This window comes from Pteronotus mesoamericanus, unplaced genomic scaffold (genome assembly GCF_021234165.1).
Source record: "Pteronotus mesoamericanus isolate MK-2021 breed Mesoamerican mustached bat unplaced genomic scaffold, CSHL_Meso_final contig_94, whole genome shotgun sequence".
Classification (NCBI taxonomy): domain Eukaryota; kingdom Metazoa; phylum Chordata; class Mammalia; order Chiroptera; family Mormoopidae; genus Pteronotus; species Pteronotus mesoamericanus.
The window spans coordinates 3,968,316-3,988,908 of record NW_026555285.1 but is presented as its reverse complement, the minus strand read 5'-3'; the positions used below and the strand labels follow the sequence as shown (position 1 = coordinate 3,988,908).

At 38.3% G+C, this 20,593-nt stretch overlaps 2 protein-coding genes across 5 annotated transcripts in view; one reads left to right on the top strand and one right to left on the bottom strand.

The window, feature by feature from the left end:
- RB1 (RB transcriptional corepressor 1) overlaps positions 1-1,384 on the top strand; it is a 305,988-nt gene extending 304,604 nt beyond the window's left edge. The window contains exon 28 of the mRNA XM_054586341.1: positions 1,170-1,384. Within this exon, the coding sequence (XP_054442316.1) occupies positions 1,170-1,188 (19 nt within the window). The 3' untranslated portion in view covers positions 1,189-1,384. The remainder of the gene's footprint in view (positions 1-1,169) is intronic.
- RCBTB2 (RCC1 and BTB domain containing protein 2) overlaps positions 1-11,938 on the bottom strand; it is a 40,193-nt gene extending 28,255 nt beyond the window's left edge. For 3 of the 4 annotated variants that reach the window (XR_008530239.1, XM_054586346.1, XM_054586347.1), the window contains exon 1: positions 11,814-11,937. The gene's annotated coding sequence lies outside the window, so the exon portion shown is untranslated. Of the gene's footprint in view, positions 1-11,813 lie in introns of all 4 variants that reach the window. The other variant, XM_054586348.1, reaches the window with a different exon arrangement.
- Between the last annotated feature and the right edge of the window lie 8,655 nt (positions 11,939-20,593).

Below are 20,593 nucleotides of genomic sequence, written 5' to 3'. Positions count from 1 at the left end.
CATGGGAGTTAACAGCTATAAAACCCAAAAGGTGGTTTAACGGTTCTGGAACTACCATATGGCTTCTTATAAGAATCCTTCTGCTAAGGTTTGAAAAAGTGATCCCAGGATAAATGTAGATTCTTAAATCTAAAAGGAAATAAGTAGAAAATTTTCATTTCAGAGTTGAATTCCTATAAATAAAGAAAAATAAACTTTAAATCTTGGTCAAATTTTCCCTGGGCTTGGAAAATTCTGCATCACTGTGAAGAGCAGACTTCCCAATTCTCAGCTCCACTGAGGAATATATGATTTACTAAGCTGGCGGGGGGCGGGGTGGGGAATGACAGTAATGAATGGAAAGTATAAAAGGATGAATGAAAGAACAGAGCTTTGATATCCTAGACTTTAACAAAAAAATCTGAAACAGCCATCAAGTATGTAGCAAGAGCACTGAATGTTCCTGCCTTAATTAACCATCTCCACAATAACTATTTTCTACCATGTACAAGTAACAGCAGAAGCAGCCCTACCACAAGATATGCAGTATGTATGGACCATGGTTCAACCATTACACCGTCAACTATCTTATCGCTAAAGATAAAAAGTAATTTAATGAAATGATATTTAATAATGTTGATATTTCTGATTTAAGTTGGATTCTATTTACTCAAATACAATCCATACTTCAAGTGCTAACATGAGAACATTTTATCTAGTATCTACAAGTAGTTAGAGCCCTATAATAGATAGATAAAAACAATTATGAAAATAAGGTCAAGTCTTAAAGGTGTTCTCACTGATGTTTTATATGCCTGTTAAAATTTTGTTTTTCTCAGCTGTAAAAAAAGTCTCTCAGAATATAAAGAATAATAATATATTCAAAGTAATTATAACTCAAACCATGGAAATTAAAACAAATGATTACTTCTAATGTTTGGAAAAGATATGCTTGTTTTTAAAAGGACCACTTGGACTTAAAACAAGATCTGCTTGCTATTAATTTGCAGGTGCTTTGAGAGAGGGAGCCATGATTCTTTCATTGCCATAACCACCACAGCACATGGCTCAGAGTGGAATGCAATATATCTATTCAAAGCATATTTTGTATACTGGATACTAACTCTTTTAGGAATTCTATTTTTTTTGCCTCATCTTAACTGAAAATATCTTTTCCGTATTTGCCCCAGGTTTATTCAACAAAAATAAAAAAAGAAGTCAGGAATAAAGAGAAAAAGAAAAAGGAGAGGAAGAGAATTCAAAGGCAAAAAAAAAGTAAATAAAGAAAGAGGACCATGTTTTCTTCTGGATTTTTATGGTTTCAGGTCTAACATTTAAATCTTTCATCCATTTTGAATTTATTCTTGCCTGTGGTGGAAGAAGGTGCCCTAGGTTTGTTCTTCTGCATGTATCTGTCCAATTTACTCAACACCATTTACTGGATAAACTATCTTTAGTCCATTGTATGTGCTTGCTTCCTCTGTCGAATATTAACTGACTATAAAGGTGTGGGTCTATTTCTGGACTCTCTATTATGTTCTATTGACCTATATGTCTGTTTTTATGTCAGTAACATGTTGTATTGATTACTATGGACTTAAAGAGTATAGTATGATATTAGGCAGCATGATTCCTCCAAGTTTGTTCTTTCTCAGGTTCATGTTACCATGCAGGGCCATTTGTGGTTCCATATAAATTTTTGAAATATTTGGTCTAGTTCTGTGATATATGTCATTGGAATCTTGATAGGAATTGCACTGAATCTATACATTGCTTTAGGTAGTGTGGACACTTTAATGATGTTAATTCTTCCAATCCATGAACACAGTATGTGCTTCCACTTATTGGAATCTTCATCAATTTCTTTCTTCAATGTCTTATAATTTTCTGAGAGCAAGTCTTTTACATCATTGGTTAGGTTTGTTCCTAGGTATTTTATTCTTTTTCAAACAATTGTGATGGGACTGTTTTCTTAATTTCCCTTTCTATTCATTATTGGCATATAAAAATGCAAATTTCATGGATACTAATTTTGTATCCTGCTACTTTGCTGAATTCATTTATCAGTTCTTGGTGGAATCTTTGGGGTTCTCTATGTATAGTATCATGTCGTCTGCAAATAAAGACAGTTTAACTTCTTCCTTTCCAATTTGGAGACCTTGTATTTCTTCTTGTAGTCTGATTGCTGTGGCTAGAATACATAGGCAGGAAAATCTCAGACATTGCTCTAGCAAGACTTTATCAGATGTATCTCCCCAGGCAAGGGAAACAAAAGAAAAAATAAACAAATGGGACTACTTCAAACTAAAAAGTTTGTGCACAGCAGAGGAAATCATCAACAAAATAAAAAGACAACTCACAGAATGGGAGAACATACTCACCAATACATCTGATAAGGGGTTAATATCCAATATTTATAAAGAACTTAAAAAACTCAATACAAAAAAACAAACAACCCGATTAAAAAATGGGCAAAAGACCTGAATAGACACTTCTCCAAAGAGGATATACAGATGGACAATAGACACATGATAAGATGCTCAACACCACTAATCATCAGAGAAATGCAAATTAAAACCACAATGGGATACCATCTCACACCTGTCAGAATGGTTATCAATAAATCAACAAACAACAAGTGCTGATGAGGATATGGAGAAAGGGGAACCCTTTTGCACTGTTGGTGGGAATGCAGACTGTGGCAGCTACTGTGGAAAACAGGCAAGTTTTCCTTTACCTCAAGAAAATTAAAAATAGATCTGCCTTTTGACCCAGCGATCTCACTTCGGGGAATATATCTGAAGGAACCCAAAACACTCATTTGAAAGAACATAAGCACCCCTATGCTCATTGCAGCATTATTTACAATCGCCAAGATATGGAAGCAGCCCAAATGTCCATTAGTAGATGAGTGGATAAAACAACTATGGGACATTTATACAATGGTATATTACTCAGCTGTGAAAAAAAAAAAAGAAGAAAGTTTTACCCTTTGCTACAGTATGTATGGACCTGGAGAACATTATGTTAACTGAAATAAGCCAGTCAGAGAAAGACAAATACTGTATGATTTCACTCATATGTGAAATCTTACCAACAAACTGAACTAACAAGCCAAATAGAGTCAGATTTATAGATAGAGAGCAGGCTGACAGCTGGGAGTGGGGAGGATAGGGGATGGAGGAATTGAGAGAAAAGGAAAAAGGACTTGTGGACATGGACAACAGTGTGGTGATTGCTAGGGGGAGGGGATATAAGCAGACTAAGTGGTAAAAGAAAAAAACACAATAAAAAATAATACTTTAAAAGAAAGGGAACCAAAGTAGAGATGAGACTGCCCTCATTGTACTTTAGACCACCTGTCTTCCTGGTAGAAAGGAAATCTTGCTATCATGCTAAATGAATATCCTGGGTTGTTTTTTGCCCCCCACTTCATCCCTCTACCATCGTAGGTACCAAATTTCACTGGATTCTGGTTTATTCTTCCTGTTTCTTTTTGCAAAAATAAGAAGATCCATGTATGTGTTTTTATTATGCAGCCTCTTCTTACATAAAATAATTTATGTACTCTTCTACAAGTTGCTTTTTCTCCCCACTTAACAATATTCCCAGGAAATCACTTGATATCAATTATTACAGACTTTTTTAAACAGCTATATATCCTGGGTTTTTAAGGAGGAAAATAAATAGCTTTTTTTCAGTGTCTTTTATAAATTTCAAGAATAGTAACTATTTAAAAAATAAGAATGGTAAAAAATGAGCCATTTTGTTTATTTGACTAATGAGGTTAAGATATAGTTGCATGTATGGCATATAAAAATACCATATTCAAAAAAATAACAGTCGAATTCTATTAAAATAATTTCATTTTTGTTGGATGGAATTCCCAATATAGTCAGTATCCAATATACAAAAATAATTCTAGGTTAATTATTATTGTACAGTACTGTGAAAAAGTATTGAATTCCCTAGCATTGTGAAAAAATGGCTTTTTAAAAATAATTCCAATGTGATACAAACATATAGAAAAAACAGAAGGAAAAGAATATACCATCTTGGAACTTCAATAAAGTCTTTATCTCAGAAAAAATACAGTTTTAAAAAAGTCTTTATCTGAAAAAAATACAGTTTTGAAAATGATATCAACTTTATTATTAAGTCAGAAATAGAATTGCTTAATTATTTAAAAATTAGTATTATAAAATACAACTTTTAGATCTTATACTTTATAAGTTTGGAGGGCAGGCTTCAACAATCTGGACAATGTAACATATGAAAAAAACATAATGAAAAAGTTTAATCTATAGTATTTCAACATAAAAAATGCAAGGGAAACCATCTGGAATGTGAAAAAAAGCAACACAAACTTTTGGGACAAAGCATAGAAAATATCTTTATGATCTCAGGGCAGGGAAAGATTTCTTAAATAAGACACAACACAAAAGCATAAGCCACAAAGGAAAGACTGATGAATTTTACTACATTAAAGCTTACAATTTTGGCATAATAAAAACCAAAATGAACAAAGGGAAAAACCTACTAAAGATTGGGAGACGATATTTTAAACATATATAACTATTAGTTGACAAAGGGTTAGTATCCAGAGTATATAAAGAATACCTTAAAATCAGTAAGAAAAAGACAAACAACTCAATTTAGAAATGGGCAAAGGAAATGGGCAATCACAGAAGAAGAAATTAATAAACATATGAAAGGATGCTCAAATTCACCCCATGGTGAATAAGGAAAAAATTCCATATTTACTGTGGAAATGCAATCAAAATAAGATAGCTCTCACCCATCAGATCTGCAAAATTAGAGAGGGAAAAACCCAGTGTTGGTGAGGATACAGACCAAAAAACACTTAAATTGCTGGAAGGAACATAAACTGGTATAATAACTTTAGAGAAGCATTCGGCAGTATTGTCTTTCAATCTTTTTTGATACATATAAGTAGTTGATAAAAAATTTTCACAAAATCTTACCCTTACTACATGAGCTGCTTAGTGATATCTTTTCTATTTTTTCTATTTTATTCTATTCTATTCTACCCTGCTCTATCTTATCTTTCTCTTTGTCATTTTTAAAAGAAAATGCTTATCTCAGCCCACTAAAGTAATTTCAAGATCATTAATAATTCATGCCTTACAGTTTGGGAAACAATCGTCTAGATAAACTCTAGAGCATATACATAATTTTTTGTGAAAACAAAACAGAATAAAAACAACAGTATAAAAAAAAAACTAGAAATAGCAAGCTATAAACTGTGGCATATGCATACTATACATCAATTAAATAAATTATCTAGAATCAATACAAATAAATCTCCAAAACAATTTTGACCCAAATCACTAAGTTATGGAATGATACATGTTTGATAAAGTTTTAAAACATACAGATAACAATATTTTAATATGTTATGGATATACTGACATATACAGGGTTTGGCAGAAGTAACGCCCGCTTGAGTGTGTTTGGTAAGGTAATAATATGGGTGTAATAATTTAGTTTTAATTTGAACATTTCATCTAAAATGTCATATGGTGTGCTTGAGTGTGATACTGTTATGTTACAGAATTACATGCCTATGATTTTGTAATAAAAGATCTTGTAATAAAAAAAAGGAGTTAGTTCTGCTGAACCCTGTTATATGGCAGGACTTTGATGGGTATTTTTTTCATAGGAAAGTTCTGATGGAGGTAATGACAGAGATAAAATTTGCCATGTAATTTTATCAATGAATTGGTATGATTTGGCTTTTTCATCTGACAAGACAGTTTTCAAAATGCTAAGCTTAAATTAATCATCTGAGTATGGGAGGATAACCCAATGTTAAGGAAAACAACATCTTAGAATCAGAATGCCACCATATTAATATTGCCTTTACTACAGACATAAGAATTCAATATAGGTTTGATAATGACAACTCATAATCCACAATTCCTTTCTCCATATGTAATATAAAATTTTATCAATACCACAGGAAAATAATAATCAAGTATCATAGATAAACTATTATATCTTAAATGCTATAGAAGAATAATCCAAAAATAGAGAAAAAATTACTTTATTAGTGTATTAGAATAGGAAAAAATTTTTTTTTTACTTTTTGTTTAAATCTATTTACAAAATTTCTCCTTTTCTGCACAGGAGTGCAATGTTTCTTATAGTCTCAGAGCAGAGGTCAGCATTTGTATTGGGAATACATTCTTCAGATTGACAGTGTCACAGCATAACAGTATTCCGCATGATACATCCTATATGTTACTTTGTTTTTGCCTTACATGAGTTTTGGGATATGTGACTTAGCTCACGTACACAGTTAATTACTCATATAAAAAATGCCTTGTGCTTTGCAAAATAGTTTTTTATGCATTTCCTCATTTTGTTTAAATATAATTTAAAAACTATGTTATTACAAAATCTTACTGTACTGGTATTTGCTTTGCAATATAAAAAGAAAATGGCAGGCCCTGGCCAGACAGCCCAGTTGGTTAGAGCATCATCCCAAAAACCAAGGTTGCCAATTCTAATCCCTGGTCAGGGCGCATACAAGGAACAGCCAATGAATGCATAAATAAGTGAAATAAATCAATCAGTCAATCTCTCTCTCTCTCTCTCTCTCTCTCCTTCTCTCTCTCTCTCTCTCACACACAATGAATTTTTAAAAAAGAACCAATGAATGCATAAATGGGTGTAGCAACAGATCAATGTCTCTCTTCTCTTTCTCCCTTCCTTCCTCTCTCTCTCTTTAAAATTCAATAGAAGGAAAGAAAAAACCCAATATATATCAACTAAGATAACCTTTTGCATGACATTTCCTATTTTGGTCATTTTCCTAAATGTGCACAGTTCGATAACTTTCAAAATTATCCCTGTTTAGACAGGTAACTTGTTGTTTTACACACTGTATTTTGGAAGTTCCCTTACACTCTTAAAAACTACACTGTTGAATACTAGTGGACAAGAAGAAAGTCTTTCAATGACTGAACATGATATACACATTCTGAATTCTCCCAAAGAATAGTTCAAATAATTCATTTCCCTGTACAAAACATGTAATAGACAGTCTCTACATATTACTGACAGTAAAGCAATCACTGTTAATCAGTGTATCTGCTAATATGACAACATGTCATTATTACTTAGCAATACTTCTGACATAAATAATAAGTTAAGCTGATTACTGGACATTCATTTGCCTAATTCATCAACAAATGATTTAGTGCCTGCAGTAGGCAATGAACCTGAAGGAAATGCATAAAAGAATAAAACAAAATCATGTGGAGCAAAAGGTTACCCAGCTCCTAGGTTCTTATGTCAACATTACACCAGTCAATGATATTCATGGGCCTTAAGAGCTAATAAACTAGAGAGGAAAGCATTTTTCATGGAAACTGATATTTTTCAGTTAATCAAAAGCTTCTAATTGCTGATTACTGTTCTCTATAAGTGAGTCCAGAAGAATACATGAAAAAAAAATTAGTATTTTCTGCAAAGAAAGCCCAGTGTTAGGTATTTTGTTAATTTAACTTAATAATAAGAGTCAACTCTAAAGCTAAGCTTGAGAAACATAATATATACAAAAGTTTTCTTGCAGTATAGAATTAAATGCTTTTAACAAATTTTCCCTTCTGGGTAACACAGTTGATGATGCTTTTATAACCAAAGAAACAGGACATTAAAGAAAACCCATATCTTTCAGGACACCAGTACAGTTCAGAGCTTGAGTGTGTTAATGGCTCCAAACCAAGTAAATGTCAGTTGGATAATAATGGTTACCACCTCCATGCTTAGCTGAGTCATTAAATATATGTCAGCTGTAAGTTATAAATAATATAAATCTAAAGTAATTAAACATGATCTCAATTGTTAATTGCAAAAAAGGATGACACCTATAACTCAGTTCCACTTGAATAAGATGTTGTAAATCTATGGCAAATAGCAATAAGAAACCTACACAGCAGCTAACTAAAGTGAGACAATTACAAACAGGATGGACAAAACTAAAACACTAAAAACACAACTAAAACTAAAGTACAGCCTCTAAGGAAATGATATTGCCATGTTTACAATAAACAGCAAACTGACATAGAAAACAGAAACCTAGTTTCTATATTTTTCTTTGTAATAAAGTTTCCAAATTTCACCTAAGAGTAATGAAACAGATCTTTAGTCCAAAGACAACCTGTATTTAGTTGGAAGAGGTAACTGAGCTTCTCAGTAATCTGAACCATACATAGAAAGTCACTTTCAAATATGAAAAATAACAAACTATACAATCTATACAAACTGTTTAGACTGTCAGACTAGCTAAGATGAAATGGTCTTTAAGATATTTGTAAACCCATTTGAAATTTAGGTCTTTATAGATCTAATACCAAAAAAACAAAACAAAAAACCCAAAAACCAAAAAACACCTTACCATTCCCATTAAATAGAATCCAACTGTAAAGATCGTTGCCCTACAACATACTTGTTCAACACTGTAGGTCTTCTTGACATTGGCATATTTTCATTTGGCATTAATTTTGTTCAATATCATAACGTGGTTACATTTATGATCTACTAATGCACTATTACCTGCTGGTACTTTTTAGCTCAAATTGTCTTCCAGGGTGTATACATATATAATTGATATGAGCTCAATTTAGATTAGCAAAACTGAAGTTTTGTAAAAAGCATATTATCTGACACTCTGATGTCAGATTAATACTGGAAAAAAACCTATTAGGTCTTAAATTTCATGGAGACTTTCATATTGTTAAGATGGGATCAGCATGTGAACTAGACACACTTTTTTTTTTCTGGATAATGAAAGTAAAAGATCACATCAGCTTTCCATTGAAGGACACTATGAATATCCTTTTCACAGAGGTAAGCTACCTCCTCTGAAGTAAATATCCTCCTGTATCCCTGTGCTTCCAGCCTTGAGCAGCAGTCTTAGATGTCAATCTATTACACCAGTCACTCCATTCTTGGTCTCAAATCTCTTTTGCCTACTCTGTTTCAATTTACATTCAATCCCAGCAAACCTCAACAGCAGTTGTATCTTACGAGCATTCTAATTTCAATTTTGCTGAGTGATAAAACCAAAATTAAATATGACAATCTCCTAAAGGCATAAGTAAATCCCATGGGCACCCACATTTATAGTTCTAGATCAATAGTTTTTGATACTTAAACATAATGTTTATAATCTACATAAGTAAAGTACCTGAAGGGAAACACACTTTGCTTTCTAAAATCATTTCTCATCAGCCTCTTTCTCTAAGTATCCTTTAATTATAGTCAGAAATTTGGTTAGTCTTGTTTGGTTCATTCAAAAGTCTCTAAGAGCAATAATTTAATACCTTAAAGCATGACATCAGACTAGATGAATCTTCAACACATATTCAAATAAAGAAAAGCAATAACTACTCTTAGAAAACTGCTTCACAAGTCATACACAGTCAGAAGGACATTAAAAAGAAACTGCAAAGCATAGTAAAATGTAAAAATATATATACAATTTTTCTCAACATACCTATAATATTCCTTTGGCTAGTCTCTTCCACATAAGAGCCCAGTCTCTTAATTTGATGTGCCGAATTAAAATGTTAAACCCTGAATAACTTGAATTCAATTTGGAAAAATACTGTTTTACCTATAGATTATAAAAGATGATTACATTTGTCACAATGGTAATGCTATGGGCCCCCCTGAAACACATAGTAGAGAATGACAAGGAACATTCATTTCTGTCCCCCTCCCAGAAAGACATTTAATTCTAAAAACGAGTTCTCTGTCACAAATAGCACCTTCGGTTTATCCTTCAGACCCAGAGAAACCATTCTGTTTAAAATTGCAACCCTCATGTGCACTCCCAGTTCTCTTCCTCTGCTCTTTTTTCATAGTAGTTACAATTTTCTAACATTAAAAAAAGTATATTGTTAACCATTTTTTGCTAGAAGGTAAGCTCCAGATAAAAAGAAATCTTAATCTATTTTGCTCACTAACATATCCTAACCACTTAGCCAGGATCTGACACAAAGCAGTCACTCAATAAATGTTTGTTAAATGAATGAATGAATGAATGAATGAATCCAAGTTGAGAGTTCACTGCAAAATATTTCTGGAGTCAGACTTCAATCTCATTTATACAATTAACAAATATCTACTGAGATATGATTAAGGAGGAGAGAGATAATACACATACAAAAATATAGTAAGTGCCAATAAAGCAGGGTAAAAGGATGGAGAGCGATAACAGTGGCTAATTTAGAACAGGTAACTATCTCCTTAAAATGATGGCAATTGTTTTGGGACTCAAATAAAGTTGGGTATCATGCAAATTTGGGTGGAGAGGGAAAGTAAGCTTTGAACCTGGACAAAATAGGGAATGCTTAGGCCCTAGAGTTGAGGAGGTTCTTAACAGCAACCAGGCCTGCGTGGTGGGAGTGGGATGAGCAATAACATATTCCAGCTGATAATATGTACAGACTACCGAATGCCCTCTAAAATACAGTGGAATTACATTTCACCTAGAGTACTCAGATTCTCTGATAGTAAGTGCTTCTATTCTAACCCCCAAATGTCTGTATCAGCTCATCATATAAGATTACAAGGCCCAAAGTAATAACATTGATAAAATGTTCCAAGCAGCCCCAGGAGTCAGGAAACTGACTTCGGCACCTTCATCCAGGAAGGTGTAAAACCACACAGAAAGTTAGTACTAGAACGGTACAAAGCCAGGAGGCTCAGTAAACATTAGTGGCTGTCGCTTCCCAGTCTGGGAGAAGGAGCTTTCCATGACACTGTTAATTTTACCGCTTTCATGCTTTCATTCAGCTCGGACAGAGATTAAGTCGCCAAGCGCGGTACTAGGCAGTCCTATGACATCTATGCTGTTATAGTTCTTGACTAGAACTGTTCCAACGTTTTATGTAATTTCTCAAAGAACAAACGCAAAAAAGTTCACTCTGAATTCGCCTTCCAACTCAAGCTGGAAGTTCTTTCTAGGCCAAGGAGGAGCGCTTGGAAAGTTGTCAGCACCTGAAAATATTTCCGTGTCTGAGCTAAGCAATTATCTTCCGGTTTAAAATAAAGGTGCATAACGATTTCTCCCCATCCCTTCCACGTCAGTTTAAAAACAGCTTCGCCTAGCTTGTCCAAAACTCTGCGCTAGACCTCAAAATCAGGATCATGCGTCGAGGCCTAATGAGTTAGCCTGTTCGGAGCCAGGGGCTACGTAGTTAGATTGACTGGACCGGATCCCAGAGTCAAGGCGACCAATATGAAAACAACAATAGCCTACACCAGGCCGCAGGTAGGAAAGGAAAGAGAAACTCCGAGGCTGACGCTTCACCCGAAGCTCGGGACGCCCCTGTAGCCGGGCTGGCCCAAAGAGGGAAGTGTCCGGGCAGGCGATCGTCCTTGAGGGGGACCCAAACGCACCCCTAAACTGGGCGCGCCAATTCCTCCAGCTGCCTGGCGCATGCGCAGCGCCGCTTCAACGCACAACCTGAGTGGGTGCACCAGCCCAGAGCTGAGCGCCCAGGCCCCGCTAGCGGGATTGCGCACGCGCAGTGATAACTCGGCCCTAGGCCTTGGCGGCGTTGTAGCCCCAGAGGCCCGCGCCTAGGCCTGGTAGTTCAATTGGGGTGGCGCGGAGACCGCTTGGCCCACGGCTTGGGCAAAGCTGTAGACCTAAAGACTGCTTCTCAGTGGCTGCATCGCCCCGGAGCTAGGGAAGCAGGGGCGCCGGAAGGCGGTCCGCCCCGTGGAATCTGAGATTGGCCCGCTTCTACCCCACCGCCCCCTCCTGACCTTCGGTGCGGTCCCCTAATCCCTACCTTAGCGCAGGCCCAAGCTGTATCAGCTCCGCCTCCTGCGTCGCCGTTACTGCACGGTCCGACCCGGCGCCGCGACAATTTGGCACCTCCCCTTGAAACGGTCTGACTTCGGCGGGATGCCTCCCGTGCCTGGCTGACCGGGGAGGGGAAGGAAGGGGAGCGCACTGGAGGAGAGCGAGCCAGCGAAGGCGCCTCGCCCCTCCTCTCCAGCCTGCTGTCCGCTGCCGCCCCCGCCCATTCCTCGCTCCCCCTCCTATGGAGCGGACCCCTACGGTGGGACACCTCCTCCCCCGTTGGATCATATATGTCCTTTTATCGGAAATTCCTAGGTGGGACACTCCCAACCTTTTCCGTGGCTCTGGTACCCAAAGTCCTGGGAATTTGGAGATGCCTGCCTCGTAAGAATGAGGCATGTATGATGCTGTGGGCAACATTTTCTACAGTCCCTCTGTCCCACCTTTGATAGACGTGGTCCTTTGGGGATCTCAGATCGATTTTCAACAGTTTTCCCCTTGCTTTCATCTCACTAGTGTGGGACTTAAGTCCTGTATCCTTCTAGTACAAAGTCTGAAATAACAAATGATGTGTGCTGAGGAGCTGACCTGAGTTACTTTGGGATCAAGATCTGTTACCATACTCTCCCTTTAGTAATTCGCAGTAATTTCTTGTATCTCACTGCAATTTTGTTGGCCTTAGTAGATTTTAGTAAATTGCACCACGGTTTTATAATGTTCAATAATCTCTGCCACATTACTACGCTTAACCTTGAACTGAGTGGATTTTGATACAATGTTTCACAACTAATGTTATTGGCTGTTCCTATCAAGGAAGCTGGTGGCTTATACGACGTATGCTCGCTTTTAAAAGAGGACACAAGTTCAACGTTTAAATGATTTGCCAAAACTAGCACAGCCAGATAGAGTAACAGATTTAAACCCAGGGTGACCATGTCAGTCTTTTGTTTGGTATGGCTTTTGTCATTTCATTGGAAAATGACATTTCATTGGGAAAATTCCAGAATACCTAGCCCCACCCCCCCTTATTGCAGCTGATATAGGTCAAATTTATGCCCATTATCAGAGCATAGCCCACTGAGTTCCAGAAGGAGACGCAATTATTTGATTGTACAGAATATGAGTAGGGCAGAAGTATATATGCATGGCATTGCCTAAAACAAGATTTTCCCTTGAAACAATCAATTAAGTTTTGGCCTTTAAATGTAAACTTTGACATAACCATAACAAAAGGGAAAGCTTGGAGTTTTAAAAAGGATAATTAGAGGGACTTTCTCAATAGTAATCACCTAAGGGACAGTATAGCCAAACTAAGAAAAGCAGTCAGATGAGTAGGTGTTATCACTCAAAATACCTTCCTTATACTTGGGATGTTTCCATCTCTCTAGATTGTGAAGTTCTTAAAAGCAAAGGACATACCTTGTTAATTTCTGTACCACAAATGCATAATAGATGCTTGTGAAATCAAATTACATCCATTACATGCCTTCAGTTCCTCGAATATGCTTCCATACTATATTTAGAGACCTCAATATAAACACGAGTCCACTGCCCACTCTCATTTTAGATGGTTTGTGCCAGTTATCCTGGGCCTCACTACCTGAATAAATTGACATCCTAAGAGTGGTTGATAGCAAGTCCAAAAAGGCTCGAGGTCCCCTTTTCTTATAACCTGATCAGTTTTCTCCTTCCTCCTTTCCTTATGGCAAAGTCATATAACACTGAGTCTCTGTTAAAAAATCTGCTGACTTTTTTTTTCAGAAAAGCTTTCTCATTACCTCAGAAGTTAAAATTGGTCAACAAGTATAGAGTTGATTCATTAAACAAGAATTATTTCTAATTCAAACACTCAGGATCTTTGCCACTTTTCCCCTTAATCCAGACTGCTTTGTATTTAAGGCATTTCAAGGAGTTTGAGTCATTATTTAGAGAGCAAAATTACAGAAAGTCACTTTCATATAGAATGTAACACATCATTTACAAATCAACCTACATAATAATTATTTCCCTGAAGTAATAATACTCCTTTACAAATTTGTATTTCCTTTTTAAAGATTTAGCTATTTTAAAATTAAAATAGATACTTTTTAAACTTTTTAAATTAATTTTGAGAGAGAGAGAAAAAAACATTGATTTATTGTTCCAATTATTTATGCATTCATAAATTTGCATATATGCATAAATTTGCCTGACCAGGGATCAAATACACAATGTTGACATATCAGGATGATGCGCTACGCAACTGAGCTACCAAGCCAGGACTAAAATAGATACTTCTTAAAGGTCCCGAGATTATTCCTAAATGAGGTAAAATGATGAAATATTATAATGTAGATTTTCTCTGATATCTAGCACGGACGCATATTGTTAATGAGGAACTTAATGTTAAGATGTGATTACAGAGGTTTTAACAGGTGTAGTCCCAGAATATAGAAAGGGAAACTTCTTGTAACAAATTTGACCTCAGGAGCAATTAGAATATGGGAAGAAACTGTTAGACTATCTCTATTTTTATCTAAATTAAGAAATTAAGGGAGCTCCAACATGACGGTGGAACAGGAACAAGTTACACTCACCTCCTTCCAGGACCAAACTGGAATTACAACTAAAATATAGAATAATTGACCTGAATAACCAACTGAAGACTAGTTGAACAGAAGTCTTAAAACCAAGCATTTATGGAAGAAGCCATGTAAAGACTGGTAGAAGGGACATAGATGTCAAAATGGTCAGCCACACACCAATGTGAAGCAACTGAGAATCAAGAAGGATATCTCAGCTGCAAAGATTCCCCTTAGGAATGAGGGGGACTTAACCCCATCCTGGGGTCCCCAGCCTGGAGCACCAGAGCCAGGAACAGGAACCCACATAACATCTGGCTATGAAGTTCAGTAGGGGTTCTGTCCATCAGAGATGGGAGACTGCTAAAATCCAGGCACCCTCTTAATGCGCCAGCACACATAATCTAGCTTGTACCTACTCACCCTGGATCTAGCAGAGGGAGGGTGGCTCACAGTGGACTAGTCATGGGAGGAGAGACTGGATTGTGTGGCTCTGATGAGGGAGCTGAAGGAACAGCCACCAGGTTTCCTGTGCTTGGTCCCTCTACCACACCACCCCCAAATGCCATCTTTCTTGGGTAGAGCGCTCCCCTCTATATGGCATCAGCCTGGGGGAATGAGATCACCTCAGATCTCCTGACTTCCTGTCTCCCTGCCCTGCTGAGCTCACACCCTAAAGAGGTGTCAGCTGCCCAGGCTTAGAGGTCTGGGCAGACTCAGATGATGTCAGAGGCTGAGTTGTGTGGCTCTGGGGTGGAGGCCATTTACCCCTACCTTTCCACAAGCCTGACCTGTGCCACATCCCCCATGGTATGTCCACTAGCTTCACCGTCCCAACTCACAGCAACTCTGCCTTGCTGAGCTCTGGCTCTAGAGGATGTCTGGGCAGGGTCCAGGACAGATTGAGGTATGTGGTACTAGGGCCATGTTCCATTCGCACATCAAAGAGGACCACCATTCCTGCGCAGAGTCCCACCTTCACACAGCCGAATCTTTGTCTTTTTGGCCCTATTAAACTCTGCTGGCCTCACCTTGATGATTTCCTGAGCCCCTGCTCCACCACAAAGGTCTGCAGGCTCCTGGTGGGTAGCAGCTGGCCTTGGTGTACCCTGGGACTTAGTTGCTGAGTACAGTGCTTAGTTACAGACCAGCACTGGCACCATGTGTGAATCTATCAATGTGGTGAATTCTACTCAACCCTGGTGACTCACTGAGAATGTTCCTCATGCAATTGCATACTGCCAGAGGCTCTTTCAACAACTGAATCTAACAGACAGATGGCTGGCAGAGGCAGAAGAAGGCAGAAATGGATCTTGAGGTAACTTTGGCCTTTTGCTGAACTTCCCCTAGGCTCAGTGCTTGTGGAAGCCATTCTAGTGTGCAGCTTGGCCCTTCCCATGCACACTAGATCCAGGAGAGGCAGTCACAAACTATGAATTGCTTTGTAGTGCCCAAAAGGTTGCCCAGGTCCAGTCACAGGTAGTCGCTGACATTGATCTGCATCAGATTCTCTCCCAAGAGGCCTGAGAACCAACACACCCAGTGTCAGGTTTCAGACAACATCAGAACAGGACCTAATTGCTACATGAGAGGAAAATTAAAAGGGTGATCTCAACAGGCATCAGACCTGCTGAAATGAATTCTGCTTCATGTAGTCAGCAATTGCACAGCAGCTCATCAACAATGATAGGGGTCAATCCTCACAGTACCCAGCCTGAGGGTTGACCCCATATCACAGATAGGCCAATGGCAATCAACACTCAACTACAACAGGAGGGCTCATATAACTCACACAAGGGACATTGCTGAAGCACCCAGCACAGGTGATCACGGAAACTCTGCCACTGGGTCCAGCAGGACATCTACTACATAAGGCCACCCTTCCAGGACTGAGAGACAAAGCAGATTTACCTAATATACAGAAAGAAACACAGAGAGACAACCAAAATGAGGAGACAGAGAAACATGCCTCAAATGAGAGATCAGGAGATATCTCCAGGAAAAGAACTAAATGAAATGGAGGCAAGCTATCTACCAGCAACACAATGGTTATAAGGATGCTCAAGGAATTAAGTAAGAACTCCAACAGCATAAAAAAGGACATAGAAACCATAAAAAAGAACCAGTCAGAAGTGAAAACTAGAAGGAATAAGTAGTAGAGTAGGTGAAACAGAGGATTGAATCAGTGACTTGGATGGCAAGGAAACAAGAAATAAAATCAGAGCAACAAACAGAAAAAAGAATTTTTAAAAAGGAGGATAGTTTAAGGGGCCTTTAGGACAACATGAAGCATAACAACATCTGTGTCACTGCAGTACCAGAAGGAGAAGAGAGCAATGGATTGAGAACCTATTTGAATAAATAACAACTGAAAACTTTCCTAACCTGGTGAAGGAAAAAGACACCCAAGTCCTAGAATTGCAGAGCCCTAAACAAGGTGAAACCAAAGAGGCCCACATTAGGACACATCATAATTAAAATGACAAAGTTTAACCACAGTGAGACACCACTTCACACCAGTCAGAATGGCCATCATTAGCAAACCAATAGACAAGTACTGGCAAGGTTGTGGAGAAAAGGGAACACTAGTACACTGTTGGTGGGAATGCAGACTGGTGCAGCCATTGTGGAAAGCAGTGTGGAATTTCCTCAAAAAGCTGAAAATGGAACTGCCTTTTGATCCAGTAATTCCACTGCTGGGATTATACCCTATGAATCCTGAGGCACCAATTCAAAAGAACTTAGGCACCTCTATGTTCATAGCAGCGTTATTTACAATAGCCAAGTGCTGGAAATAGCCTAAGTGCCCACCAGTAAATAAGTGGATCAAAAAACTGTTGAACATTTACACAATGGAATATTATCCAGCAGAAAGAAAGAAAGAGCTCCTACTCTTCGCAGCAGTATATATAGAACTGGAGAGTGGTTTAATAAGTGAAAAAAGCCAGGCAGTGGAAGACAAATACCATATGATCTTACCTGTAAGTGGAACCTAATCAACAAAACAAACAAATGAGCAAAACAAAAAAGAACCAGAGACATGGAAAATAAAGAATAAACTGACAGTGATCAGAGGGGCAGGGAAAGGGGGATAATGGGGAAAATAAGGGGAAGGGGCAAGTCAAGGAACATGTACGAAGGACCTGTGGGCATGGACAATGGGGTGGGGATTGTCTTTGGGAGTGGGGGTTGTTTGGGCAAGAAGAGAGCAATGGAGGGGGGGAGATGTGAACAACCATAACTGAACAACAATTAAAAAATGACAATGGTTAAAAAAAGAAAGAGAGAGTCTTAAAAGCAGTAAGAGAAAGACAGTTGACAGTTACCTACAAGGGAGCTCTCAGAAGACTGTCAGCTAATTTCTCAACAGAAACATTTCAGGCTAGAAAGGATTGGCATAAAATATTTAATGTGATGAAAAACAAGGATCTACAATCAAGACTACTCTACTCAGCAAGGCTGTCATTTAAAATTTAAGAAGAAATAATCAAATGTGACTTATCAAACTAAATAGTTTGTGCACAGCAAAGAAAACCATGAACAAAATGAAAAGACAATCCACTGAATGGGAAAACATATTTGCTAATGATACATCTGATAAGGGGTTAATATTCAAAATGTATAAAGAACTCAGATAACTCAACATCCCCCCCCAAAAAAAAGGAAAAGAAAAAGAAAAATCCAATTAAAAAATGGGCAAAGGACCTGAATAGACACTTCTCAAATGAGGACATACAAATGGCCTACAGACATATGAAAACATGCTCAACATCATTAATCATCACAGAAATGCAAATTAAAACCACATTGAGATATTACCTCACACCTATTAGAGTGGCTATCATCAATAAATCAACAAGTGTTGGAGAGGATGTGAAGAAAAGGGAACCCAGAGAGAGAGGAGGTAAGAAGATGATGGCTGAGTAGGTGGAAGCTGAGACCACTTGCTTGTACCCCCAGCAAGATTTTCAGTTGATCTTCCAACAAATGACCTGAACAATCAACAGAATCTCAGTTGATGAATTTTTGAAGCCAAGGCGTACAGAAGATGCTTTGCACCATCTGGTAAGAGATTTTATAAATTGAGTGGGAAATGCCCAGTACATGGTGCCTGCAGCAGAGGAGAAATCAGACAGAAAACATGGCTTAGTGGCTCCCTCCCCTCACAGAGCAGGACCCTGGTCCCACACAAAGAACCCCCAACCCTTGGAAGTATATACAAAGTGTTGGAGACTTAGATTGCACACACACAGTGAGCAGCATGTCCATAGCTGCAGCACCAACTGGGAGAGTTCCAGAGAGAAATTCTGACTCCTAAAACTGTCAGAGGCACTGGCAGGTTGTGGACCGCCCTTACTGAGAGAGACTTACTGCTTTTTGAGGAGGTGGAGCATGCAGGGAGCTGGTCCATGGCTTGGGGCTGTAGTGAGGGTACCACACAGAGACTTTTTAAAAGGGGGTCTCAGCATGGCAGGCCAGTGACCCATGCTTACATGCACAGTGGCTTTGCCAACAAAGAAGCCAGAGTGAAAATGCAGTTCATTCCCACTTAGTCCAGCTGCATAGGAAGAACAGAAGGTGGCATCCCACAGGGACTATCAGACCCAACCCAGTATGGCTGGTGAGCAGGGGACTGCACAGAGCATGGAGTTTGGTTCTGAGTCTCCCGCAAAAGGGTGGGAGGCTAGGGACTGGGAGCCAATAGCTGAGCACCAGAGGTTTGTTGCAGCTAAGCAGGTCCCCTTATAGGCAGGCATACTCAACCCCTACCTGCGGGATTGTAGGCTCTCCAGATCAGTGAGGCCAGGCTCAAGAGCTCCTTCTTGGTGTATATCTTCAGAGGAAAAAGAAAAGCTCTAAAAGGGCCCTTTATGAACTATGAGCTACACTGGTTCCTTGGGCCCTGATCCACTGAAACCAGCAGAGCAGAGAGAGAAACAGGCACAGCAAGGGGTGTTCAAGTCCCCATCCAGCCTTGGCTGTTATACAGAGCTGCCGTCAGTGCCAAGCAGGAAAGAGTTGACCCTTTTATACAGATTGGCCTCTCACAGGAAGTGCACAGCTAATTCATCAGAAGCTATACATTATTGGAAATAACCTGAAACAGATCAAGACATGTGGGTGGGGGAGGAAGAGAAACAATCCCACCATCTTTCCTGAAATCTGAACGGTACCTCCTGAGGGTGACCCAGGGAATCCATCCACCAGATTGCACTATAGTCCCTCATTGGAGGCAGGGGGAGGTGGTACTCACAGTGCTCTCAGACATTACATGAACCTTTTCTGGGCTTTGTGTTGATGGGAAGCTGACACAGCAGAAAAGAGAAGACTAACCAGGCCTGAAGGAGACAATCATAGACTGTGTATCGCTTGTAGCCACAAACAGGCTGTCTAGGGCTACACTAGGACACCATCTGACATTACCAGGGACAGATCCAGAATGAGAAGACAGTGGCAAACAATACATTCTGCTGAGATGAATTCCACCTTGGTCTTCATTATTTGCATTATTTTTTCTCACGCAGCCTTTTTGTATTTCTTCAACTTTGCTCCTATTTTTTCACCATTTTTTATCTTTAGTTTTATTTCTAATTGCATATTTTACTCTTCCCTTCTCTTATGCCAATTTTTCTTCTTGCTCCCTCTTCTCATTTTTGTTTTAAATTTTCATTTCCCCTTTCTACACTTTGTTTCCATTCCATTATCTTACTATCTCTCCTCCCTCCATCCTCTCAAAATCATTTTTCTTACCATTAGTCATCTCACACTCTTTTTCCCTTTCTTGTAATATCCTTATTCTAGCTCCACATCTATTAATCTTTACTCATTTGTTGTTGATATGGTGGTTATTGTTGCTTTTCCTCAATTTTATCCCAAGATGTTCACTATTTTTGTATTGCAAATCAAATTTTACTGTTCCCCTTTCCTACTCCATTTTGTCTTCCTCTTGACCTTTCTTTATTTCATTCTAAATTTTATTTTCCACTCTCTTAGCTTCATTTTGCTCCTTACTCTTATTTCTTCTCCCTCTATCCTCTCAAAATCGTTTTTCTTTCCTTTAGACACCTCATAATCTTTTTTCCTTTCTTGTTTCCTTGTTATTTTCTTCCTACCTTTATTAATCTTTACTCATTTGTCATTGATATTGCTGTGGTGGTTGTTTTTCTTCATCTTTGTTCCTATTTTATTACTATTCTTTATTTTT